Here is a 12,484-nt window from a genome sequence, read left to right on the forward strand (position 1 = left end):
ATAACAAACTACACTGGATATGGAGAATGGCAAACATCACTCGCAGAACTGTTTTGCTCAGCAGAATTAATTGGAGCTATACATAGTCAAATGATATGCCTTTCAGTGTTAAACATTTTTTTGTCCATCACTGCATTTTTGGGGAATACTCTGATCCTAGTTGCTCTTTCCAAAGAGACTTCACTTCATCCGCCGTCCAAACTCTTGCTTCGAAACTTAGCGACAACTGATCTCTTTGTTGGTATCATCGTAGAACCTGTTCATGTTGTTTACTGGATATCTGCTGTAAAGGAACAATGGAAGATTTGTCGTTTCTCGGTAACTGCAACCATTATAGCAGCACAACTGTTGTGTTCAGTGTCACAACTGACATTGGCTGCAATCAGTGTGGACAGACTTCTCGCCCTGTTGTTAGGGCTCAGATACAGACAAGTTGTAACTTTAAAGCGAACTTTCGTAACTGTAATTTCTTTGTGGGTTTTCTCTGTTGTTGGTGGCATATTGTACGGCTTGTGGAATGCATTAGCGTTATCATTGTACTGCTATGTCATACTAGCATTGTCTCCAGTAATTTCGATCTACTCTTACACGAGGATTTTCCTCAGGCTGCGTCATCATCAAACTCAAGTTCAAGAGAACGTTACAGGACAATCGAACCAAACAATTCCACTGAACGTAGCGCGATACAGAAAGACAGTGTCTACTGCACTGTGGCTGCAGTTAACATTAGTTGTTTGCTATCTACCATATGTTGTAGTGGCGCCATTGGCAATTCGAAAAATACGAAGTGAATCATTGTCTTCAACAATTTATCTTGTATACCAATCAACAGTAACTTTAATTTATTTGAACTCGTCATTAAACCTACTTCTTTACTACTGGAAGATTACTGAAGTAAGACAAGCAGTAAAGGATACTGTCATACATTTGTTTTGTTCACCAAGTTAGTAGTTACGAGGTAACTTTGTGACATTAATATATGTACTTTAGTTTCAACGAAAGAGGTATCTTTAAGGTTTTAAATTTACAAGTACGCACTTTCTGAGTCTACTGACATTGTCAAACGCAGTAACTCAAGAAGAGAAACAAAGGAAATCACTAAATTATCATAAAATTTGGTGAGCTTTTGCCTTTGTATTCTCCAAGAATTTCTAAAGCGAACGAGTTGGAACATGTAAGTCACTCGTTCAATACCATTGATTCAAAAAGAACAATGGAGCAGTACTTCGTATTAGCCACATCTATTTCAACAGTCTCATGTTTGGCATCTTTGTTGACAATGACTGCTGTAAATGTGGACACACGTCTCGCCCTGTTGTTAGGGCTTTGATACGCTGAGACACGGTTGTAAGTTTAAAAAGAACAAACATAACTCTGCTTTCTGGGTTGCCTCTGTTGTCAGCTCAACACTTTCCCTTTGGAATTAGGTTGTGAAAAGAGAGTATAGCTATATCAGTGTACACTAGTGTACCTTGTAGCTTCGATTTACTCTAACACCAGAATTAGTTTAACACTTGTATAAGTATGATATATATATGATGCAATGAATGTTATTCTACAAAACCTGAATTTTATTGTTGTGTTCATATATCAGTATATCACTGCAAAATAAAGTTTAACATAAAGATACAAACAAACAAACAAACAAACAAACAAACAAACAAACAAAAAACCAGAAAGATCCAAAGTAACATTAGAGCTACCTGTCACCAGAAGGTGAAATAATCCTGTGTTTCCAAATGTTCGAAATCGTTTAGTATTCTGGCTTCTTACAGTCGGTTGTTACACCACTAAATTAACTTTGGATAAACACAATTCAGGAAAGGATGCGATATTTTCTTAGTATTTTTGTTCTTCCTAAACGTTCGTGAACTGTGATCATTTATCAGCCGATCTAGGTTAACGACGAAGAAAATTCAGCGGAAGTAATTATTAAACAAGAACATCACCTAATGGGTATCGATTCAAAACGCCTTCAAACGACCAAAGGGCAAGTTTAATTTTAATTTACACCACGCGGACAAACCTGATGTAAAAATAACAACGAAGCAAAGATAATTTTCTTAACGTTCGAACGTAGTCACCGGCGAAAAGCCGAGCGAATGTGATGATGATCGACAACTCAGCCATTTCTTACCTTTAAGTTTTATAGAAGTTCGTATATTTTTGTCTAATTGTTTATCATTGTTTGTTCGCGGTATGTCTAAATTGTTTATTGCACAACTTTGTTGATGCTTAATAACCATCTCGATAGTGGTCCGTATTTTGAATAATACCTGCTCCTTTGGAGCCACTTCGCATTGTCTCACTGAGCGATCAACAATTGTTGTTACCACATACAGTGGAACCTCGAAGTGCCAAGAGACTAGGAAAATTGGTTCATTATGACAACGTTCTGTTCCATACATTTTATAAGGCAGGTATCGAGATTCTCGTTTTTTATACTAAGGATTTCGTTATATAGAGGTTCCATTCCATATCCAAAAAATTATATATCTTTCAAACGAACGTTTTCGCCCTGTACTAACTGAACACGACGCCACGTGACCATTTATATTAACCAGTAATCATGCGAAACGTTTCTGCGGTAAATGGCTAAAAAATTATCGGTTTTAAGCTGGTGATTTGTGAGTTCCGCCCCTGTCAAACTTGATCTAAACCGACAACATAAAAAATCAGAAAACGCAACTTTCCCAGAAATTTTTAAACCACAAAACTATCAGATTACTTTCTTAATAGTTTTCATTAGTTGACAACAATGCTTTAGATTGTGCATACAGTGGAATCACAAGACAGCAGATGATTAGACACGTCTTAAATCTTACATATATTAAAGGTTGCAGCGGACTGCAGCACAATTACAATTTCATGCTAACTAAACTAGACTATGGAAAAGATAGAATTCCTTGTTAAGCCAAAGAACATTGTGTTTTTCGGTATACCAAAATGCTGTCGTTGGAAGGGGCTACGTTGGATATGAAACAGTCAATTTTACTGTTAATGATTTATCCAAGTAAATTCAACTTAATTTTGAATGAAACCGATGCGGCAAGAGAGACACGGAAAATGAAAATGGTGGCTTTTTCAGACTAATTTTTCTCTTTTGCTAGTCTTTACAAAACTAGGGGTTTACTGATAAAATAAGTCGACAAGTGACAACGAAGGAAACTGATGAAGCTGATTTATTGCGGAATATGAGACTTGGAAACGGAAATTGCTCATGAAAAACGTGGTTCACGTGCAACGAGCCTAGCAGCCTGCAAAAGGTCCATTTAAAACATAACATGTTTTATGCCGGTGACAAAATAAAGTATTTATCGGACAAAACAAAAAAACTGAAATTTAAAAGACTGCTAAAATTATGGCAGATGCATGGCAAAAGAAAATGAGTGTAGCGGCCTAATTAAAAGACCTTTCGCTTGCTTTTACGCTCTCAAATTGATTGAAACAATTGGTTTGTTTTGTTTAATTATAACTGCCTTTCCTTTCATAACACCATGACGTCCATATCGTATCTGATATGTTAGGCAATAAACTGTGCGGAGCGGCGCCACAAACAATGATTATCAATTAGCGGAGAACATATGGACTCAATGACTTGCAAAACGCAGCCTTAACCCTTTCTAGACCGGGGAGAGGGAAAGGATTCTGCCCGAGGAGATTTTGAACCAGACTAACTACTTTAATATTTGAGCGAACGCCCTGAAACTTCAGGACTTTTTCACAAATTCACGTCATATGACGTTATCGCTTCGCGTTGCCAACATCCTTGGACATACTATGTAACCTCCAAGTCTCACTGTCACACCTTTTATACGTGCGAAGTTATGGAGGGGGGTGGAATCCCCTTCCCCCCTCTCCCCGGCCCCAGAAGACAAAAAACAAACAAACAAAAGAAAACAAAAAAAAAAAAAAAAAACCCGGGTGTTGATCTGGTGAACGTTTGTGCTAGAACCAAGGCTTTGTCTTTCAATGCGACACTGACTCCTATTGTATCAGATATTAAGATTTATTTGAAAACTAGATTATTAATTTATACAACTGTGGTCACGAGGGTGTCCACAATAAAGGGAGTTGCGGGATATTTGTCACACGATGAACCAACTTCAATGTGCCTAGCACCCACGAGTCACCTGTAGCTCAATGGCAGAGAGTTAATTGGAAGTTTATAGGTTCTACTCCCGTCGGGAGCACGGATTTTTTTCCCTCGGGTATTCATGTTTTATTGACTGAAAAATACATCTCCCATTTACACATGTCGACATTTAGCATGATACTTCTTTTCTAGATTTAAGTGGCTGCCACCGTGTTAGTTATCCATTGAAGGATGAAATTTTATGAGCGTGGTAAGAAATGCTCAACCTCGTTCCCAGGGTCTCGCCTCTTCTCGCTCCAGGGGACGGGGAACGAGGTTGAGAAATGTTGATCAGTACACTGCATTCAGAGATGATATGAAGAGGAACAGTATAAAATAACTAAAGCCCCGTCCACACGTTAACGGTCGTAAACGTATATTTTTTTGTGCGTTTAGGCCTCCCGTCCACATGTAAACGATCTCTGTAAACGGATATTCTCGAAAACGTCCCCCAGAGTGGATACATTTGTAAACGCACAAGAATGCATGTTTAGTTACTGTCGTGTGGACCACACAACTTGTAAACGCTTATGTCACAGAGCATGTACGCGTGCTCAGTCAAGATTCAGTCAGAAGAGCAGTTTTCAAGTTTCCATTGCCATTCAATTGTCCTCTGTAATTCTATGGAGTTGGGTGTCTTAAAAAGTGTTTTGCAAGTGTATAGATAATATTTTGTGTATAATAGGAGATATCTGGTCTGTATCCTTGGGCGTTCTTCAGTTTGCATTTTTTATCTTTTATATGGAATAGAATCTGTTCATTCAGGGGAGTAAGTTTTAAGTTACTCACATTATTGAACCATTTCAAGATATCAGTGTAAATTGAGGACGTAATAGAACAGTCCATAAAGGTGTGAAGTATAGAGTCTTGACTTGAACATTGAGTGCATTGATCATCGGCTGTAATGTTAAATCTTTTCAGTTCTCGCTTAGTAACAGTTATCCTATGCAGAAGCTTAAAAAAAATTGCCTTAATTTATCATCTTTAGTTATTTTGTATATCTTTTGAAAGTTGGCCTTCCAGGAAACAAATGAGTCAGGGAACAGTTGTTTCCAAGCTTTCACACCTGTAGGCACATTGATACAGTTCTCATAAAATTTTTTATTAATAATGTTTGCATCTCATTTTGACCAAGGAAAACGAAAGGTTTTGAGTTAACTGAAATATATCCTCCGTTTTGAAGAGCTCTTCTGGCGAAATTTGCGTTTTATATGCATTACGTTTAAGCTCACTGGGAATAGTAGCAATCGTTTAAAAATGTTGCAAAAAATTAATTTCTAAATCATTGAGAGATGATATTAAGTGGAACAGTATAAATTAACTAAGATCCCGTCCACATGTTAACGTTCGTAAACGTATATTTTTTTGGTGCGTTTAGGCCTCCCGTTCACACGTAAACGATCTCTGTAAACGGATATTTTCGAAAACGTCTGCCAAAGTGGATACATTTGTAAACGCACAACAATGCACGTTTATCTACTGTCGTGCGGACAACACGACTTGTAAACGCTTATGCCACAGAGCATGTACGCATGCTCATTCAAGATTCCATGGGAATTCTGGTTCCAAGGCTACCTCATTTTATTCTTAAGACATGCATTTTCCACTTTCCTATCGTTTACGTGTGGATAGTTGAAACGATATGTTGGGGGACCATTGTTTACGTGTGGACAGAAAACTTTGTATACGTTTACGAACGTAAACGTATACGTGAGGGAGGGGCCTAAAATACGGACGCCATTGGGTCAAACCCAACTGGCTACCCAGAAGCCGATTAACGTGCTCCAACTTAAGTCTACAATCATCGCCAATTTATGGTGAGAAGGTTAGCAAACAAGCCCGGTATAGCAATTTTTATTATTTACGTTTGTTTAGGCCTTTGTTTGTTGTTTCCCTCACTCCCCTGTTCAATGTTGAACTCCCCCACGACGAATAATGCGTAAAGATTTACAGTTGAAACTTAAGAACTGTGCCTACTATTGTTACTGCGCATACGTTCTGCGCATCTCGAGATTTGGCACCCAACTATTTATAACTAACTGACATAACTCACCACTTATAACTCTCCGCTTTTTTGCAATTTGAAAATTCAAGAGTTGCATTTTCCAATATTTGGCCTGCCAAATCTTGAATTTTCAATATCGAAATTACAGTAAATTCAATATTTGGCAAGCCAAATCGCAAGCCAAATCTTGAATTTTTAAGATTTGGCAACTCACCATGTATAACTCAGTTCGGCAGGTTCACTTACGGTGCTAAAGTAAAATGGGTGAGATAACAAACTATACTGGAGTCGGAAAACAAAAATCATTTGAAGAACTGTTTTGCTTAGCAGAATTAACGGAAGATTTATGCAGCCAACTTATATTGTTTTCAATGCTGAACATATTTCTGTCTTTCACTGCATTCCTGGGAAATACTCTGATCCTAGTTGCTCTTTCCAAAGAGGCTTCACTTCATCCACCGTCCAAACTCTTGCTTCGTAGCCTAGCGACAACTGATCTATGTGTTGATATCATTGTTGAACCTTTACATGTTACTCGCTGGATTTCTATCGTGTACGAACGGTGGGATATTTGTCGCTCGACGTTTTCCACATTTGCTATATCAAGCCGAATTTTATGGATGGTGTCTTTGCTGACACTGACTGCCATAAGTGTGGATAGACTTCTCGCCCTGTTGTTAGGCCTCAGATACAGACAAGTTGCAACTTTCAGACGAACATATGGAACTGTGATTGTTCTTTGGGTTGTCTCTTTTGGCGGCTGCATAACATACCTTTAAATGAATCATAAGCAAAACTTTCAATCTACACCAATATAATCCTAACACTTCGATCTACTCTTACACGAGGATTTTCCTCAGGTTGCGTCATCATCAAACTCAAGTTCAAGACAATGTTACAGGACAACCCAACCAAACAACCCCACTCAACATAGCGCGATACAGAAAGACAGCGTCCAGTGCACTGTGGCTGCAGTTGACATTAGTTGTTTGTTACTTACCATATATTGTTGTCCTACCTGTCGCATTAAGAGAAACTCAAGGCAAAGTGTCCTCTGGTTTTATTCTGGCATTGCAATTTGCAGGAACTTTACTTTATTTGAACTCGTCATTAAACCCTGTTCTGTACTGCTGGAAGATCAGAGAAGTGAGACAAGCAGTGAAGGATACAGTAAGACAGCTTTTTTGTTCATCAAGTTAGCGTTAGCGAGGTGTCTATTTAAAATCAGTCTTTCAGTTCCATGAGAAATTGATAGCTGCGTAAAGCTTTTGGAAAATTCTCAGTTTAACATTTGTATGAGTATAATATGATAATAAATGTTATTCTACAAAACTTGAATTTTATCGTTATATTTAAATATTATAGAGTGTTTTCATTCACGTGACTACCGGCCATATTGGTTTACTGAAACAAAAGAAAGTATTTGCATAAAAATAGAGTTCAATTCCCAGAGGTTTAGTTTGGGACACCAACATGGGCGCCATTTCTTTGTTTTGGGACACCAACATGGCCGCCGTGACGTCATGTGAAAACACTCTATTGCAAAATAAAGTTTAACATAAAGAAACAAACAAAAAAAAAAAAAAAGCAATATCCAAAGAATAATAAAAGCTAGCGCCATCACAAGGTGAAATAATCCCATGTGTCTCTAAGTGTTCGAAATCGTTCAGTATTCTAGCTTCTTACAGTTGGGTGATACACAAAAAAATTTGCTTCCGACAGAAAGACGGTGTCCAGTGCATTGTAGCTGCAGTTGACATTAGTTGTTTGTTATTTACCATCTATTGCAGTGCTGTCACTGGTTCATTTAGACATTCAAGGCAAGGTTTCTTCAGCTTATTATCTAACAGCCAATTTAGAACAAGTCAGTTAATTTATTTCAACTCGTCGTTAAACCTGATTCTTTAATGCTGGAAGATCAGATAAGTGAAACAAGCAGTAAAGATGATAATCAGATAACTTTGCTGTTCATCAAGTTAACAGTTGCACAAAGTATGTTTTTGCTTTCAACTGATAGTTCATTTCTCTTCAAGAAAAGGATCTACATTTTCCATTTGACGGTTGTGAAGAAAATGATAATAAAATACTTTTTAAAAACTGAAATTTTTCCTGGAGTTTTTATATTTAAGTAGTGAAAATTGTTTTTCAATTCAAGATGATAACTGAATGAACCTGTTTTCTTCAAAGTTCAAAAGTTCAAAAAGGCTACCTGCCAAATTCTCTCTTCTTTAGTGACAACGTTTTCATTCAAATGTTAAATGAGCAGCAAAAAGCGTAAGGAAGGCCGATGAGATTGGCTAAGAGTATTCAGTTTGCTTGTAAAAATGAAACATTATACAGAAAAACAATTGTGCCACAAGATTCCTAGTGCATATACAATGATAGAATACTCAGTCAGCCACACGAAATAGATAACTTATTTCCTATCTTTATTTATTTTGGTTTCTCTTATGCTGAGGTAATCAGAAAGTGAAATAAGCTTACAGTTTGCCAAATTAAATATTCCCAGATTAAAACATTATGCAGCTAAATTTTTCGTGTTAAACATCCTTATTGTGTAATAGAATTGGAAAAAAAAACGTTTATTCGTGTAGACTGTTAAAAGAAAAAGAACAAAGCCATTCGCTTCGACTTTCCTCGTTTTGAGATCAATCGTTTTATTCAAACGATGAATTGTTAGAAATCACAAGCTAGTATTAATTGTGCGTACTGACGAAAAGTTACGAGAAGGTTTGTCGACAACGAGCGAAACCAAACGAAAACACGATTCAAACGGTTTTTTTTTCTTGGAAATATTAAAGGCAAAATATCAGTTTTCCACTCCAAATCCTGGAGATTACATATTCCTGTAGCCAAATTTAATTAGCAGTACACATTACATTTTCTGACTAACCAGCTGGCTTTACGTTTGGTTTAAAATCGTCATTTCACGGGCACAGTGCATATCAAGTTGGGCAAGAAACCGTTTCTACATCGCCTTGCCAAACTAAACATCTATCTCAGTTACAAAATAATTACATCAGAATGTGGCTAAACATTTTAATTTAGCTACTCTTAGTTTTCTTGAAGGGGGACAATCAACGTATTATGTTTATTTCACGGGTACATCAGTTACGATATTTGCCCATCTTTTAACTGATTCCAACTCAATATTAAACTCTTCTCTTTTCTACTAGAAAGGTTAGCAAATTAAGTCGAGATGTCAAGGACCTATACAATTAGACAAAAATTGGAAAAGACTCAAAAAAGGAGTTTGTAATGTTTGGTTTCCGCCAGCTTTTAGTCTTATCCCATCAGTTTTATTGAAAAAATGCTACTGAAAACCAGTTATGACCATAATTGTAATTAGGCTAAAATTGTAAACAATGACCAACTATGTTAAGTGTAAAAAGTTTTACTCACGCAGTCACAAGCTAAAGCTTTTAAAAGGGTTGTCGACAATGATTGAAAATAACACGAAGACACTTCCGTTATATCTTTGCCCTCGTTTAGTTTATCAGAAGCAGCTTCACAAGAATCTTCCTTATTTCTTCATTGACAGCTTCCTTTGATCTGCTGCGATCTACTCCTGGGTTTATCTCGTGTCCCTTCTTTTCTTCTTTTTTTGTTTGTTTTTGTTTTCACAATTACTATTCAGGATGCACAAGAAATTTTAAATCATCCGCTATCCTGTAGTGTTTAGATTAAAACATCATGTTAACTAACGCAAATTATCAACTAAACTGCTAAAAGACCACACCGTTTTATCTCTGAATAATTCCATTTAAATTTTAGCCTAACTAAAGGACGAACAGTGAGAAAGGAAATGTATATTGATTCTCAATAGGGTTACAATATTGTACACGAGCGACTGGAGTTGAAAATTACCTAATTTTCCCCTAGTCACAAATGCACTCGCAAATTTTTGCTTTTCATTAAAACGTTTAAGAAAAGTCAAAGAAAATCGAATCTTAATCGTTGGTTTTGAAAGTACGTCAGAGAGAAAAAGTGGAATTGGGTATTGTCGATATTTACCTGGATCCGCTCTTAACGCTGATGGGTGATAAGAAACTCAAACAACACATATTAAACATGCCGACCGATTAATTGGGAAGTTTGGCATATGTATCCCTTTTGGAGATCCAAAAGACAATACTGGATGACAGAACCTTTTTTGTTTTTTCATCCAACATGGCCGCTATGCGATTGTCGCTTTGCATCTACAGGGATTGGTTGCAAACCACCCATATTTAGGTAAGCAGGAAGCGCCAGAAAGGCGAGGAAACGCGAGACCGTCGCTTCACGCTTCACACCAAGGTTAATAAAATGCCTGTCGTGCAGGATATTATGGTCCGCCAAGACGGTGAATTTGTTGCAATATTTGCCATGACAAATGTTGAATTTCCTGAAAATTGAACCTGTCAAATCTTGAATTTTCAATATTTAAATGTACCAAATATCAATATTTTGGAAGCCAAGTCTTGAATTTTTAAGATTTGGCAACTCACTATGTATAACTCACTGACATAATCACCACTTATAACTCTCCATGTTGTCAGACTGTCAACCCTATTTTTGCCATCTTGAAAATTCAATAGTTTCATTTTCCGATATTTGGCCTGCCAAATCCTGAATCGTCAATATCTGAATTTATTATTCCACTATTATGTCATTTCACCAAATAAGGTCAAGAGAACGCGCAAAATATGAGACCGTAATACACTGTAGTGTCCCGGTTTGACCGGTTTACAACAGAGCGAATACGGACGGAAAAGGCAGAAAAAAGGAGCAACAATGTCCGGACTGGACGAAGAATAGTTTTTGAAACGATGCAGACTCGAAAACAAGTTTTAAGCATGCCAATCACTTGTCATTTATCTTTTCATTTTATCTAATCAAATTAAAGACATTTAACTGGCTTTCTGTGTTGTTTACATCATTCGTACGCGCCATATACCGATGGACAGTTAATGCCGGGTGTATTTCAAAACTGTTACCAAAACAGAGAAGCCCAAATAACAAAATCTTTTTGTAGTGGAATAATAAATCTCTTATTCGATGGTTTTACATATAATACTCGCGGACATTTTGCTCATTGCTCGTATTTTTCCTCGCCCCTTCGGGGCTCGGAAAAATACTACGCAACTCGCAAAATATCCGCGCGTATTATATGTAAAACCATCGAATAAGATATATGTAAATGCAATATTTGGCAAGCCAAATGTTGAATTTGTAAGATTTGAAAACTCATCGTGTATAATTCAGCTCGGCAGGTTCACTTACGGTGCTGAAGTAAAATGGGTGACATAACAAACTACACTGGAGTCGGAAAACAAAAATCATTTGAAGAACTGTTTTGCTCAGCAAAATTAACGGAAAGCTTACGAAGCCAACCTATATTGTTTTCAATGCTGAACATATTTCTGTCTTTCACTGCATTCCTGGGAAATACTCTGATCCTAGTTGCTCTTTCCAAAGAGGCTTCACTTCATCCACCGTCCAAACTCTTGCTTCGTAGCCTAGCGGCAACTGATCTATGTGTTGGTATCATTGTTGAACCTTTAAATGTTACTCGCTGGATTTCTGTCGTGTGCGAACGGCGGGATATTTGTCGCTCAACGTTTTCCACATTTGCTATATCAAGCCGAATTTTATGGATGGTGTCTTTGCTGACACTAACTGCCATAAGTGTGGATAGACTTCTCGCCCTGTTGTTAGGCCTTAGATACAGACAAGTTGTAACTTTAAAACGAACATATGTAACTGTGATTGTTCTTTGGGTTGTCTCTTTCGGCGGCTGCATAACATACCTTTGGAATGAATCATTAGAAACATTTTCAAGCTACACCAACATAATTCTAACACTGCGCCTTTTAACTTCGATCTACTCTTACACGCGGATTTTCCTCAGGCTGCGTCGTCATCAAACTCAAGTTCAAGACAATGTTACAGGACAACCGAACCAAACAACTCCACTCAACGTAGCGCGATACAGAAAAACGGCGTCTAGTGTACTGTGGCTGCAGTTGACATTACTTGTTTGTTATTTACCATATATTATCCTCCCTTTTGCATTAAGAGAAAATCAAGGCAAAGTGTCCTCTGGTTTTATTCTCGCATTGCAATTTGCAGGAACTTTACTTTATTTGAACTCGTCATTAAACCCAATTCTTTACTGCTGGAAGATCAGAGAAGTGAGACAAGCAGTAAAGGATACAGTAAGACAGCTTTTTTGTTCATCAAGTTAGCCGTTGCAAGGTGTCCATTTAAAACCAGTCTTTCAGTTCCATAAGAAATTGATAGCTGTGTGAAACCTTTCGGTAAATTCTCAGTTCTCATAAAGAGACAAACAAACAAAAATATCA

At 37.3% G+C, this 12,484-nt stretch overlaps 2 protein-coding genes across 2 annotated transcripts; both read left to right on the forward strand.

Moving 5' to 3' along the window:
• LOC146487302 (trace amine-associated receptor 9-like) lies at positions 1 to 1,205 on the forward strand. Its single transcript, XM_085085544.1, has one exon. The coding sequence runs from the start codon at positions 91 to 93 to the stop codon at positions 946 to 948; it is 858 nt and encodes a 285-aa protein (XP_084941670.1). The 5' UTR covers positions 1 to 90; the 3' UTR covers positions 949 to 1,205.
• A 10,211-nt stretch (positions 1,206 to 11,416) lies between these two features.
• LOC146487303 (adenosine receptor A2a-like) lies at positions 11,417 to 12,367 on the forward strand. The gene has a single exon (XM_085084525.1). It carries the CDS (start codon positions 11,417 to 11,419, stop codon positions 12,365 to 12,367), a length of 951 nt encoding a protein of 316 aa, XP_084940651.1.
• The last annotated feature ends 117 nt before the right edge of the window (positions 12,368 to 12,484 follow it).

The sequence above is a fragment of the Pavona decussata genome, unplaced genomic scaffold, assembly GCF_977016875.1.
Source record: "Pavona decussata unplaced genomic scaffold, jaPavDecu1.1 SCAFFOLD_16, whole genome shotgun sequence".
In the NCBI taxonomy this organism is placed as follows: Eukaryota; Metazoa; Cnidaria; class Anthozoa; order Scleractinia; family Agariciidae; genus Pavona; species Pavona decussata.